A 14,375-nucleotide genomic window follows, 5' to 3' on the forward strand; every position below is an offset into this window, starting at 1 on the left:
GTCGGGGGGGGGGGGGGAATTTATCGTAGCAATTGCGAGTGTTTGAACTTGCACGGAATATATTTGCACCAGATTTATGATGCGAGTGAAATGTTGTTGATAAACGAGGTTTAATTGGCTCCAGGAAAGAGGACGTAACTTCAGGCAAAAAGCTTAACTGTTGCTTCTTGAAGAAGTGGTCATGGGGACTTCTTAAGTTGTGATTGTTTTCTTCGATGATGCTCCCAATTTCATACAGCACGAGAACAAGTGCAGATGAAAACGGGTGCAAAACACGTGAAGTCGGAAAAGTAGTGCAAGCTCAGGTGAAAACAGGGGCACATGTTAAAAGACAGATTTGCACATATAAAAAATGATCTAAGAGGTTAAAACTGTCGCAATTGCTTTGATAAATTCCCCCCATGGTGTCTCCTCAGTCTTTTTTGCGTTGCATGACACTGGAAGAGTGAGAACATCTTGTGGTGAAGAAGGGGGCAGCGCCATAGGGGAAGTATTGCAGTTAAAGCTGTTTTTTAATTTTTTTCTTCCTGGGGGACATAAGAGTTAATTTCATGGCTAGCCATTTCCCCATATGTTCCAGTTGTGGAAATTACATAGTTTAGAGTAAGCCTGCACTTGCAGAGGCACCTTAATAGCATTATGTTGCTTCCATGTATATTTGCAAAGGTTTTTTACTGAAACAGGCGTTTTGATTATGGTTTTAGAAGAAAGTTTTCGATAAGGTCTCTCTTACTGGCTGTCGTAACTGGAGAATTTGTTTTGTGCTGATAATTTAAGTCTTTCATAAAGGAGAGGGCTGAATGCGGCGGGTCAGTGCTCTAACTCCAGAGTGGACTGAGAGCACTTGATCAAATCTTCTATATTTATCTTGGTAGTCTCTTCCTTCACAAAGTCCCCTTAACTTAATCCTTACAGTTATCTGATGGTTTCCTCTGTTGTTGGCTTCTATAGCCTGTGGTTTTTTGGAGGTTTCACTCCAAGGAAGGATGACACAACAATGACAAAGGTAAGTAACACTGGTTAGAGCAGACGCTGGTCACTCATCATAGATGCTCCTTGTGTTCTTAAAGCCCAGCTGAGGTCACAGAAATAGATAATGCAGACAGACAGAGTTTATACTAACAAACTCTTTTTTCAGTCTTGCCTCCACTTACTGTTCCAGCAGTTGTGCAGAATATCTAGATATGACTGAGCAGTCCAATATGCACCAGAGTTGGATCCAGTGTATTCAGTAATCAGGAGCTAACTGAACTGGTTAGGTCCTGATTACTGAAGGCTAATGAAGGGGACCCTACACAGCCCCGAAACATTGCTGCAATGTGACAATATGCGTCAATAAAGGACGATCACTTGACCAATTTGTTTGGTGTACCGGTGACACTTTGCTTCCTCATTGCTTCCAGCGGTGCCATCCGCAGTCATTTCAGCACCAATCTCCAGGGGTTTCCGGTAAGGAGTGCAGCAGGACACCCATAGGAGTCTGGCAGTGTTAATTGTGACAATATGTGTCATTGATCTTAACATGAAGTATGTAGCAAGGACAGGCAGCAGGAGAGTGGTCAGCACAGTCAGTACACTACTAGGGAGCAGTGCTGGGGGGGAAAAGTTATAGTAGCACTAATAATAATAATCATGATTAATTTTATATTATAGCACACACTTCAACCTTAATACAAACGTATATAAATTCTAGCGTCATTAAACTTTTTTTTTTTAGAACTTTAAGCCTCAGTCCTCCTATAAGGTTTTAGAGGTTAATCTCTGGGATTCGTGACTGCATTAAGCTGGCCATACACCTATAGATTATCGGCAGATTTTCTATGGTCAGATGGAAAAAGTGCAACAGGTTCCTCCATATACGCTAAACTGTGTGGATGGAGGAATCTCGCACTGGGCCAAGCTTCAGTATCTTGCTAGTCGGCTCCGCTGGCTCTCAACACCTGAACCATGCCTGCATCCAATCAGATTGTTCAGGTATTTTGAGAGCCAGTGACGCCGACTAGCAAGATACTGAAGCTTGGCCCAGTGGGAGATTCCTCCATCCACACAGTTTAGCGTAGATGAAGGAATCTGTAACACTTTTTCCATCTGACCATAGAAAATCTGCAGATAATCTATAGGTGTATGGCCAGCTTAGGTATATGGAGTTAATTCCAGCCTGTAGCACAGGTTCAGAGGGCAATAGATCTAAACTTCTAAGATAGATGAGCAAATGCTTCTTACTTCACCCAGGGAGATCTGTGAGGTCTGACTTCAGCCCTTCTATACTGGAAACCTCACACTTTATTTTTCCTGATTAGTCCCCCTAATGGATCCCCCCTCCTACCCCAGACCCTATAGGAGCCTTGTGGGCTGCTGTGGCCAATGTTGTCTTGGGTCCACTGTTTAGTTATAGATCTAGAGGCTTGCCCATGGCAATCTGCAACATTTAAAGAGCAGGAAAAACATAAAAGACAGCACAGTGATGGGTATGAGAAAGTACAAAGGGAAAACTCATGAATTTCGAGTATGTTGCAAGTAAAAAAGTGAACCTGATCTTTAGCAATTAATTGTCACCTAGGGCAGTAAATACCCCATATGGCTCATTTGCAGGATTGCTATTTGTTGGTAATCTGCGTAAACACAAACTGGAAGATTTTCTAAATCCTCAATGAGTGGGAAAAAGGGATTTGAGCCGTGTTTAGTTTGGACACCGTCCATTCACTTGTTTAAAAAAAAAAAAAGGCCTGCAATTACTGGGCTTGTTAACCGGCCATAGAAACACAGTGAAAGAGAGTTTTCTTTCTTCCCAAAGCTCCGTATTGCTAATGAGTAACTCTGTGCAAACTGTACTTCACTCGGCCTGTTTGAAATCTGAAGAACTTCGGCTTCTTGGAGGAATACAGTTATTCAAATTTAAATAATTAAAATAAGACTAAAGGGGGGACCTTTTCAATGGCTTCTTACAAGTTAAAGCTAATTTGACTTCGCACAACCTGACACCAGCCTGAGAAGAATGAAACTGTTAAGGAACGCTTTGACACAAATGTATACATTTATTTTTGTTGGATATTCCCACAAGCTGGCTGGGGAGGTCAGTAACTAAGGAGCAAGCATTGTCTCTTTTAATTGCCCATATGACGCTTTTTGCTCTTGTGTCTGGAAATGTCTTCAACAAGTGTTCTCTGGCTCAGCTGAAAGCCCGGGAGCAAAATTCATGAGAAGAAATCTAGTCGGAAAACCTTTACTTTAATGGTTTACAAGAGCAGAAAATATCCACTAAAACTGAGCTACGGTGCACATGTGACATGCTTGTCAAAGGGTTCATCTACCAAGTTTTACACATTCATCTTCCAAATAAAATTCACGCTGGACTCAGGAATTAGATGGAACTGGTTGGCATTGTATTTTGAGGATAGTTTTTAAAAATTGTTCACTTTATACATGGCTCATGTCACTATCTCTGAGTGAGAGAAACATTTCCCACACTCCAGGGCTTTAAGAAAGCTGATGGCAGTTCATTTTTATTGTTGTCATTGGTAAAAGTCTTCTCTCATATGTATGGAGGAAAGAATCTCCATAACCCCTTTCTAACATGAAAAAATACTGTTTAGAGATTTTCAACACATAGAATAATGTGCTAGACATGTAAAGTCAGCCCGTACTCTCAAAGTTCATTTACATTCTAATTATTCCTCATGCTGTCATAGTGTTACAAATCTAGCTCAACAAATGGAGCTGTAAGCTAACTGGAACCAGCTATCTGAAGATCAGCAAACAGAAGCTTTGATATATACATAATAACCGGGAGATCAGATTGCATATACTGAACTATGAGGACAACCCTCATTGTGTGAAGGAAGACAGACACATGCTGGGCTTTTTTACTGGAAAGCCAAGCATGCTTTGCAAACAGAGAATAATAAATGTTTTCACATTTTATGGTAAAACGTTTACACAAAAATACTTTATATATAGCCATAAATATTAAAACACTCTCAGGATATTGAGTGGGGTGACTGTATAGCCAGGTTTCACTACACATCTGTCACTCACTGGACCCGGTTCTACCATTTTTGCTTTAGGTAGTGATAATAGTGTAACATGATTACAAGAGGAATGGGGAGGCTGTAGAAAACATTGCAGCCTACGGATAGAAGTGAGTCAGAAAACAACAGTAAGGTGCATAAGATCTTATTACATGCTACTTGTTCATTCTGTGATATTGCTTTACAAAATATATCAAACGTTTCAATATACTCCCTATTTATATTTATATATCTTTTATCTATCCTATTTCCTACACTATTTTGACATTTATTTTGGGACAAATGGTCTAGATGTATGTGTTCAGCCTGTCATTAGAACCTCAATGTCTCTCAGTCCTCTAATATCACAGTGCGTGTTTAAGATGCGTGACAAGAACAACAAGCAAGTCGACTAATCTGGAGTACAAATATGTTGCCTAATTCCTGCAGTCCATTCATCAGATTGTAGAATTCTTTCTTATCATTTATAGAAGTATATGGGGAATATTTTGACACTCTGGCCACAGTCTTGAATAGATTGTGCACTTCATGTTAGCCAGAGGGGGAAGTAACACTTGGGACATTTTGCTGAACAGATCACAATAAAAGACCAATAGAAGTAAAGGAGATATTGTATATACATTTGTATCCAAACCACCATCCATCCCAGTCCTGATTCTCTTTGCTAGAGTTCCCCATTAGCACCAAAAAAAAAAAAAAAACTGCTCTCCAACCCACAGGCATCAAATCTTTCTGTATGATACCTCCAATGTTCCCAGCACCCAAATCTTCAGTAGGCTACAGAGGTATATGTCATGCGCGAGATGATATAGAATTTTTGTTCCTCTTAACAGGCACATAAGTATACATTGTGATTTGAATCTTATTGATTTATACTAGTTAACCAACAAGACAATTAATTTAGTCGTATGACAATAATTACAATACATCTGTTTTGTGTCACAGATCATCGGGAACTGCGCCTCTATTCTGGTGCTCAGCTCCGCCTTACCAGTTATGTCAAGAACATTAGGTATGGCTTTTTTCATTGTGTGTAAATGGCTCCCTGAGAACAGGATGTCTTTTTTGGAGCTCCATTTAAAAACGTGTCTGGCAAAGGGTTTAGAAAGTCTGTGGGTCCAATTATAAAACACATTACTTTAAAATCCAACCAGGTAACATGTTTCCACCTTTCCTTGCAATGACAGTGCAGCTAATTTGCAGGCCTGTACCTGACCACCAGGGAAAATGTGTCTGTCCCCACCGTCTCTTCTAAAAGCCGAGACACATTATAGCAAAACACCAAAAACATACGTTGTGGCATGGTCACTGCTCAAATAAAATTCATGAGCGTACCAGCAGTGGCAGCCTTGGATTTGGTAATGGGAAAAATTATATTAACAGCATCCAATCTGAGTCAGGTCTTGCAGCTCCAATGATACAGGCAGACAATATCTTGGCTGCAAAGCAGAAAAAACAACACGGAGCACAAATACTTGGTGTATTAACCCAAGAGTGGAATAAAAGAAGGTGAAAATACACTTGTTGTATGTAGATAATGAGCTTGGAAACACTTGGATATATGGACATCTCCATACTCTCATCCAAGAACCAGCACAGGGCACTCTGATTAATAGGTAGAGCTGCCAGGGCTAGTCCACAGCACCTCCGTTCTCACAGGAATATACAAAAGAGGACACAACCTTCTACATTAACAAAAACACTTAATTGCATGGAATAAAAAAAAACTTTCACCTTCTTGTATTGTTTCACTTGGTTAATAAACTAGTTGATTGCACTCTGTGTGGTTTTTTTTTGGTAACTTAAAGGTCTATTCAGAAAAGGGTGCAGAGTTTAGAGAAGGCAGGAGAAGGGAACATTCTAGGACAACAGCAGATTTAGAAAAATTCTCCAATTCAGCTCACTTACCAGTTCAGCTATCTTGTCCTAGATTGTTCACTTCTCCAAACTCGTCACCCTTTTGTCAATAACCCTGTTAGTCTTTTTTCCTAGTTCAGGGCCATCCAACTATGGTATGAGAAGACATCACAGAAATGTAGACTTCACCAATTTCTTTTAAATGAAAATACCATAAAAGTGTAATATAGTTTCCAGTATGAAGTGTCTAATAAGCATTCCATTCGTTGTTGGCAGGGTTTAAAGGAGAACTATGAGGTGAGTGCTTTTCACTCATAGTTCTAGCTGACCTGTGACAATGAGACTGTCACAGGTCGGCTCAGGATCAGGAAGTGAGCGAACACATACCGGCGTTCGCTCACTTCTCGATCCTGTCACGGCTCTCTGCCGTGACAGGGGAGGGGCTGGATTCCGATCCTCCAGCACGGACGGGGGAGGGGGCAGGTACAGCTGGCTCTGCCTCTAGATAGAGAGCCAGCTGTCACTCACGCAGCTGGGCGGATCCAGACATAATTGTCGGGATCCGTTTCAGCTGCGGCGTCTCAGTATACTGCGAGCTGTAACTTGCGGTATACTGAGCTTAGGGTGACGGGAGGTCGCTAGTTTGTGTCCTCCCGTTACCCTAAGGAGAAAAGCCCTAACCCCATAGTTCTCCTTTTAAAGTGTAACAAAGAATAAAAAATGTTATAGATTGCAGGTTACCAGTCCTTAGAGTGGTGACTGCATTAGTTTTAACTTTCCAGGTTTTATTTTCCCTTGGTGATCCTGCTAGTAATACATTTCCTGTTCTAGGGTGACAATGCTTGCTCACTGTACTGTTTCTGTGGAGGAGTATTGCTGTCTCCCTAGGCTGCTCTCCTGACATGGACTACAAGCATCCTCTCTGCTCGCCTCCATACCATGGGGGAGTATTCTCTAGCTCACAGAAGAGAGCTGGTAAAGCAAATAATGTTTGACATTTTAGTTAATTGCACAGGAAGTTACAAGGACACTGGATTTCTGGCAGGATCAACAGGTATTTTTCTGTAAATGCATAAAATGTAAAAAAACAAAAACAATGCAGCTACCACATCAAGGACCGGTAAGCTGCGACATATTACATTTATATTTTTGGCAGTTATTGGGGGAATTCATTTATATTTATAATTTCTGGTAACATTTTCTGAGGGTTTATGCTATCTGGGGAAGTAGTTCCACAAGGTTCTTGTTGCTTTTTGTATATTCAGGTTCCATTTCCTCTCTCACTATAGTCTTTTTAACATATTGGATTAACTCGGCTGTTTCTACCCACACACACACACACAAAAAAAGTATAAATGTGTATGTAAACAGTTATTAAAAAAATACTGTGGGAACTAACAAATTGCTTTTGTGTCACTTAAGCCCGTTCACCGTTTCCATGTTTCCAAAGCTGATTTTGTGTTCTCTATAATACGAGATTGTTGGTAACAGTTGGTAGTAATGTACACTGGTTATTGAGAGGAAGGGCGCTTGCTGGGTACAATTGTTGTTACAAAGAAAACAAATTAATGGCAAAGCCCACCTCCCCCGCCCCAAATCTTACAAATGACATTCCTGAATAGTTTGCCATAGAGATAAATAAAAGAATAAGATAGAAGGTAAAAGAAGGATGGTACAATTAGAGCAGCACTAACAAATGCACAGACACAGCTGTCCAAACAGGATTAATAGACTGCATTAGGGTACAGTGAGTCATGTGGTGCTTTGCAAAATATCAACATGCATTGCATTACATGTTATGCCTAGTGCTTTTCAATAGATGAAAGGAAATAAATACGCTAAACAGATTCATGGTCTTCTCACAGTATTAAAAAAAATACAAAAAACATTTTTTTTCTCCCTCCCTAAATCAAAGGGGTAACTGGACAGACCATGATGGGAAAGGCAAACTAGGAGAATAAAACAAGCAATCTAGTAATTCACATCTGAATTTTTTGCCTGTTCAGGATTGCAATAATAATGGCACGTCAGCTTCTCAAGTACTTGACGTTTATGCTGCTCCAAGAGCCTCGCACAGCTTTAGCTTTAGTCCCTAGAGCAGGACAGTAGATTAAAATATTAATAGGAGCCCCCCCCCTTCCCACTTTAGACTGCCAGCAAAGTGACCGAAACATTATGCTGACCTCTCCTGCTGAACATATTAGTTTGGTGGGAAAATGAACCCCTGCATTCAATGTTGGGGTCACTCAGCGCAGCTAAGGACTTCTAATTCTTATGATCCGCATACTTATGTTGGATCCGTCACTTGGATAATATTTAAATCGGCGAGTCAGAATAATAGCCAGTTGGCTAGCACTTTTGGAGGGAGATCTGAAATTGCTCCCCTTGTGTTCCTTTCATGACAGGTTTGCTTTGCAATTTATGTATTCTTGTGTCTCATGTTTAAGTATTACTATAGGTAAAAACTAAAATCCTGTATGTAAAAGTTGCATACATACATCACTCTTAATTTTCCTAATGCTCATTCGTTAAAAGAGTAAATATCCAGTGAACCTTCCAGTCCACATGAATTTCCCACAGTGTCCAGGATAGGAACCAAAAGGGCAAATCCTCTCAGTCAGGCCACCCAGACCCCAGCAAAACCCTGACTGGGGAGCTAGTCCATTGCCTTTCCATTGAGAACAAAAAAGGATTGCCTGAAGTTACACTTCAAGTATATGTAAAGGTTTTAATTCTCAATTGAGCAGTTCTGTTTTTTTGGATACAGCCCTGAGTGTCATGTTTTGCTATGTTATTGTATGCGAGTTAGTATGAGCTTAACCCTTTGCCTATTATATTCTTGACCACTACCATAAAGAATGTACTCAATTCTAATGCATTCACCTTCATTCTCTCTTCCAGGAATCACAAGATTTGATCTGTTAGGTGATTTTGGACGATTTAACTGGCTGGGAAACTTCTATATTGTTGTTACATATAATCTGATATTCGCCGTTGTGACAACTCTGTGCTTAGTAAGAAAGTTCACCTCTGCTGTTCGGGAAGAGCTGTTAAAAGCAATAGGTACCTACAAATAATGGCTGTTTGCTGCATCGGAAGCATTTGTTTGTTCAGTAGAAATACATAAATGCTTCTTATGCAGTAATTTTTTTTTTCTTTACATGATCTTTGGGAAATTCTTCAACTGTGTTCCAGAAATAAAAATATTGTGGATTCTTGATTCCAGCCAACCAGCTTTGTTTGCATTGCACAGTTCTGCCAGTGTAGCATGTGTTCAGGCACCAGGAGAAGGCGGGTGTTAACGCAGCTTACAGTAGGAGGGTGTCAGGACCGGGGCACAGATACCTTGGTCAGAGTGTAGAGTGGTAAGTTGTTTAGCAGCCGCCTTTCCCATAAGGCAATATAAACCTACCGGTACTCTGATGCCCCCAGGAGTTTAACTATACAATCTGGCCAAAAATGTCACAGACGGCCCCCAGGAACAAGGAGTAGTACTGACTGGAGACAAGGTACAAGACAAACCGAATACAAGATAGAAAACAGGATACGAATACAAGACAGGAACTGGATACAAGATAAATACAGGATATAAGAAACAAAACAGGTACATACAGGATAAAGATCCAAGGCAAGACTAGGTACAAAATACAAGATCAGGATACAGGCTTGTGTAGACCGAGCGAGACGAGACTAGACTGGAACGATCACAAGCCCAGAGCCCTGGTCTTGTAATGCTTAAATAGAGCACCACTAACCAACCCCTAGGCTGTGAGGGGCGTGTAGCCAGGATGATTAGCCCGCAGCTGACTAGACCGTAGTAGGTGCAGTTACAAGAGGCAACCACCAGATGGAGCTGAGTGGTAGCAACAGGCATGGGAACATTTGACATGCTCCTAACAGAGGGGAGCACCATTAGGACTTCAGTGGTATGATGATAACATCTATAGTCCTTTTGAGTTGGAAAATGACACAGAAATCAACAAAAGTGAATAATGGTGTCATGGTCCTGGCAGTGCTTTCTGGCCGGGGTGTCCGGATCACAGGTGTGGCTGAATAAAATGAACAATTTTTGCATGTGAATCAGTTCACATATACAGTATGTATTCTTACGTAGTATTTAGCCGTTTGGTTTAGTTTCTGAGTTAAATATAAGTAGATATAACTAACGCTGAAATCCACCAATACCTAATATAAGGACCTAAGAACTGTTTTCAATACACTGGTAATCATAATGAGATAATTGATAATGTACTATTACTTATCACACCCAAACATTTATTTATCACTTTTATCCTCAGCCTAACCCCTAACCTTCACTTTTAGCCCTCATTCACTCGGGTAACGGCCGGCCTGTACAGTCGCATGCTGTGTGCATGGCCGTATCAGGTCGCTCCCGGGAAGGACAGGTGCTGCGTGTGATTATACGCAGTAGCCTGTCCTTCTCTATGAGAGTACGCGGCCGTACGCCGCCCTACGCTCACCCGACCTGCACGTCCGTGCTGGTGTCCGTACTCGTACGCTGACAGGATGGATCCTGTCTGCGTCCGAGCTGGGACACCTGCACCCGTAGGGACGTGCAGGTCGGGTGAGCATAGGGTGGTGTACGGCCGCGTACTAATCACATGCAGAACTTGTCCTTCCCGGGAGCGGCCCGATACGGCCATGCACACAGCATGCATCTGTACAGGCCGGCCGTTATCCGTGTAAATGAGGGCTAAAAGTGAAGGTTAGGCATGTAAAAGTGAGCCTGAGCTCAATAAAAACCTTCTTTGTTTTAAGTCTTGTCTAACTGGAGATACCACAAGCTGCTTGAAAAACCTCTTGTGTGTCCCTCTGATTTACTGTGTTAATGGGAAATTATTTTTCTTGACCTCATGGCCAGGCTCTACCACTGCCACCCCCTGTCCAAAAGTGTTATTGGAATGACAGTTGCCAGGAAAGTCCAGTCCCAGTAGCAAAGTAAAATCTAAATCGGGGAGGGGCACAGAAGAGTTTTTTTTCCCTTTTTTTAATTTGCCTGTACTTTGTGTTTCCAGGTTTAGATAAACTTCAGCTCTCTAATGAGCCCAGCGATACAGCATCCACCAACGGGCATCAGAAAACACTGTGAAATATCATTCAGCATGGCTACAATCAACATTCCTCGCAGGATGTGGACCCATTGCTTTAACCAGCACTTGTAATGTCTACAGAGCTCTAGTCTTATCTCCACAGCAGAGACTTGTAGGTCAGTTTGACCATGTAGCCACAATTTTGTGAACTAGACTTTTCTACTTTTTTTTTTTTTCTTTCATGTTCTGTTACAGGAAAAAATAAAATGTGACATTTTGTTTCAACATGTAGAGTTAGAGCCGGACACCAGCGAAGAACCTAAACCTCACAAACCATGTAACATTTTACACAGTAGAGAGGTTTAAATATGTTTTATGCCACCCCATGCTTCATTAATAGGCTGAAATTTGTATGCTTCACCTCCTCTGTCCTAGACAAGCCATCTCTCTATAATAAATCACACACCAATATTGATTTCCAAGTATGTGTCTGAGAGAAATGAAATATTCTGTATATCTGCAATACATGCATGTTTCCCAAGGTTTTGTCACCCTAAAAATGCTGCAAGTATAGAAGGATTCCAGTCGTTCCAGCCAGAAACTCTGTGAGCTTTTGATTTCCTCTTGGATCTGACAACTCTGTATTTGCTGCATTGAAATTCCAATGTTATCATTGATGAATGGGCACTCCCTGCTAGACTACAGAACACCCCCATCTCATCTCCATGATATAAGGGTAGTTGTTCTGTTCACTGCTTGGGATTTCAGTGTAGCAAAGGCATTATACTGTCAGCTCAAACAGGAAGTTAGGAGCACACTGGATGTTCTGTCATATCAACAGGTATGTCTGTGTATGTGCAGCATTTCTGAATAAACATCTGTCATGTATTGCACAGACGCGCTGCCATTTAACATGAGGGATTTGAAAACAATGACACAGAAATATGTGCTTCAACCTTCAGCAGTCAGCAGGCCCAGCTTCAGTTTCCAGACACATTTCATCCGCTGGTGACTTAGATTTCTCCTGTGGCAATATCACCTCTCATACCCTGCCATGGTATGAATAGGCTCTTCATCTTCTATTAATTTCTATAAAATAATGTCCCAGCTTAGGAGGTCATTTTATATATCCTCGCCTTCCTGCCATGTCTTGTAGTACAGTTGTTGTGACCTTCGCCCCCCTTGACTCTTCCATTTCAGATTTAATGGCTGATAGCCTATGATCACTAGACATAGCCTGTTGTACAGTGATGAGAGCACCATCAGTGTAATGTTACATCTGCATATCGCTGTGTAATGGTAACATCTTCCCCTACATATTCAATTTATTGAAGAAAGGTGTCGGATTTGGGTATATAGAATTCACCATTTCTAGTGTGTCCTGTATTCTGGCATAGCAGCAGTAAATTCTGATTCCCATTTATGGAAAATGGAGGTGAATTCATCCAGAGAAGCATAGTCCATCCTTACTGCACAACACATTAGGCAAGTTGAGATCTGACCGGGTCTCTTGAATTGTACTCTGTCTGCTTTATTGTGCTGCAGTGAAGTTCACACACTTTACACAATTGTTTATAAAGTCATTTTCTGTTGTCAATATGAACACATGTTCTCTGGCTGCATATAGGAGATGCTGGGGCCACGATGAGACTGACTGGCTTCTGAATGTGCTGTATGAACTTACCCTCCAATTGAGTGCTATCATTTCATAAATATAACCGATAATATAAAACACACACTGACCGCATTGTGTAGTTAACTCATACAAGAGGGAGATATGTTTCTGCTAGCAAATGCCTTGAAAGTTGTCTTTGAATTACTAAAGGTCCTATGCCAACCCTATGTCCATATCACATAGAGCAGAGGCACCACCTACAAAGTGCATCCATATCAGGAAAAGGGGTTTTGAATCAGAGAATTGGTGGCAGCATCACACATTGTACATTGGCAGGCCTGGAAAACGAGATGATTGCATGGTTCTAAACGAATGAAATAGGGATAGGATGCCCTACCACCAATCTTCTTGTATGCTTTGTGAGCTGTTAAAGGATCAGTCCATCCAAAACTTATATTCAGTTGTTGGTGAGTCACCTGCTGGCTTCTTGTAGCTCTTGGGGACTGTGGAGATATGATCTCTCGAGCACAGACCACGTAAAAGATGCAGCAAGCAGTTTTTTTTAACACACCGTGCCGTCTAATTCGTCATCCACTGCATGTCTTCTGCTGGTGACCGATTCCCTTCGACAATCCATTTTACATTTATTTCACTGACCTTTTTACATCACATTTGAATAGTTATTGTTACTAAAGCTTAGACAAACTTCTGACTTGCTAAGTACAATTCTAGTTACTTGAATGTTTGTCTTTTTAGATTCAGTACAAGTTTTGTGTTTAAGTTTCTGTTCTCCTTTATTGTTAAGAGAGAATTCACAAAGTTTGAAATGTGAACAAGATCACTTTGAATTTAGTTTAGTTGTGGTCTGTGCTTTCTTTATTATTTGTATTGCATTTTGCGTGCATTTTACCGGATTTTTTTTGTAAGTGTTTATATATGTTCAATAAACCTTATTTTTGTGTTTCCTAAATCTGTGGCACTTTAATGTGTTCTGTGGGTCTAAATGCAGAACAGTCAGAGAGATGATAAAACATTAACAGCTTCTTTTTATACTACTCCTATCGGTGCGGAAACAAGTATTAAATCACCAGCATCCAGGATTTGGTCGGACATCTTTAATATGTAATCTGCCATGACTTGTTACATATGCATGCACATGGGAGGATACATTTTAGGACATTTATTACAGGTATTTATATAGCACCAACAATTGTACGCAGTGCTTTACATACTGCACATTGACATCAGTCCCTGCCCTCAAGGAGTTTACAATCTTAGGTCTCTATCTCACATGCATACATACCGATTTATACAGGAGCCAATTAACTTTCCGGCATGTCCCACTACGGCACTGTGGTGCCCATTTTATCAATTCTATCCCATTGCACGGCAATGCTAAATGGGAGCAATGAGGTAGACACAAGATAGATTTAGAATACTGTTGTAGCTGCATTTATAAATTCCTTCTCTAAAGTAGCGCTGCAGACAGAATAAATCCCACACATGACCTCTTCTTAATTGTGTCTGGAGTAAAAAAATCTCTCAATTTACTGTCAGAACTATACAAAATTGTTGCAGTTGGCTGCCTAGAATTACAGGCACCAAGGTTGCGCATAGACTTTGTAAACTGAGAGGAAGCCTGATCTGCATCTAATTGTGTCACTCATTTGCCTGATGTACTGTATGGCCCCCAATGTTCAATATACGACCCATCACCACCAAAGTGTTGTGGCGAATTAAAAAAATGTAATCCACCGCTCTGGTACATTGACTTAATTCACACCTAGAGCACCACGATAACGTGTACATTACCACGCGTGTTAC

At 40.9% G+C, this 14,375-nt stretch overlaps 1 protein-coding gene across 1 annotated transcript in view; it reads left to right on the forward strand.

Moving 5' to 3' along the window:
• LMBR1 (limb development membrane protein 1) overlaps window positions 1-11,348 on the forward strand; it is a 107,569-nt gene extending 96,221 nt beyond the window's left edge. Inside the window, exons 14-17 of the mRNA XM_018553987.1 lie at window positions 916-1,006; window positions 4,974-5,040; window positions 8,787-8,948; window positions 10,922-11,348. Of these exons, the coding sequence (XP_018409489.1) occupies window positions 916-1,006; window positions 4,974-5,040; window positions 8,787-8,948; window positions 10,922-10,995 (394 nt within the window). The 3' untranslated portion in view covers window positions 10,996-11,348. The remainder of the gene's footprint in view (window positions 1-915; window positions 1,007-4,973; window positions 5,041-8,786; window positions 8,949-10,921) is intronic.
• Window positions 11,349-14,375: the final 3,027 nt, after the last annotated feature.

Source organism: Nanorana parkeri, unplaced genomic scaffold, assembly GCF_000935625.1.
Source record: "Nanorana parkeri isolate BGI_ZX_2015 unplaced genomic scaffold, ASM93562v1 scaffold137, whole genome shotgun sequence".
Taxonomy (NCBI): Eukaryota; Metazoa; Chordata; class Amphibia; order Anura; family Dicroglossidae; genus Nanorana; species Nanorana parkeri.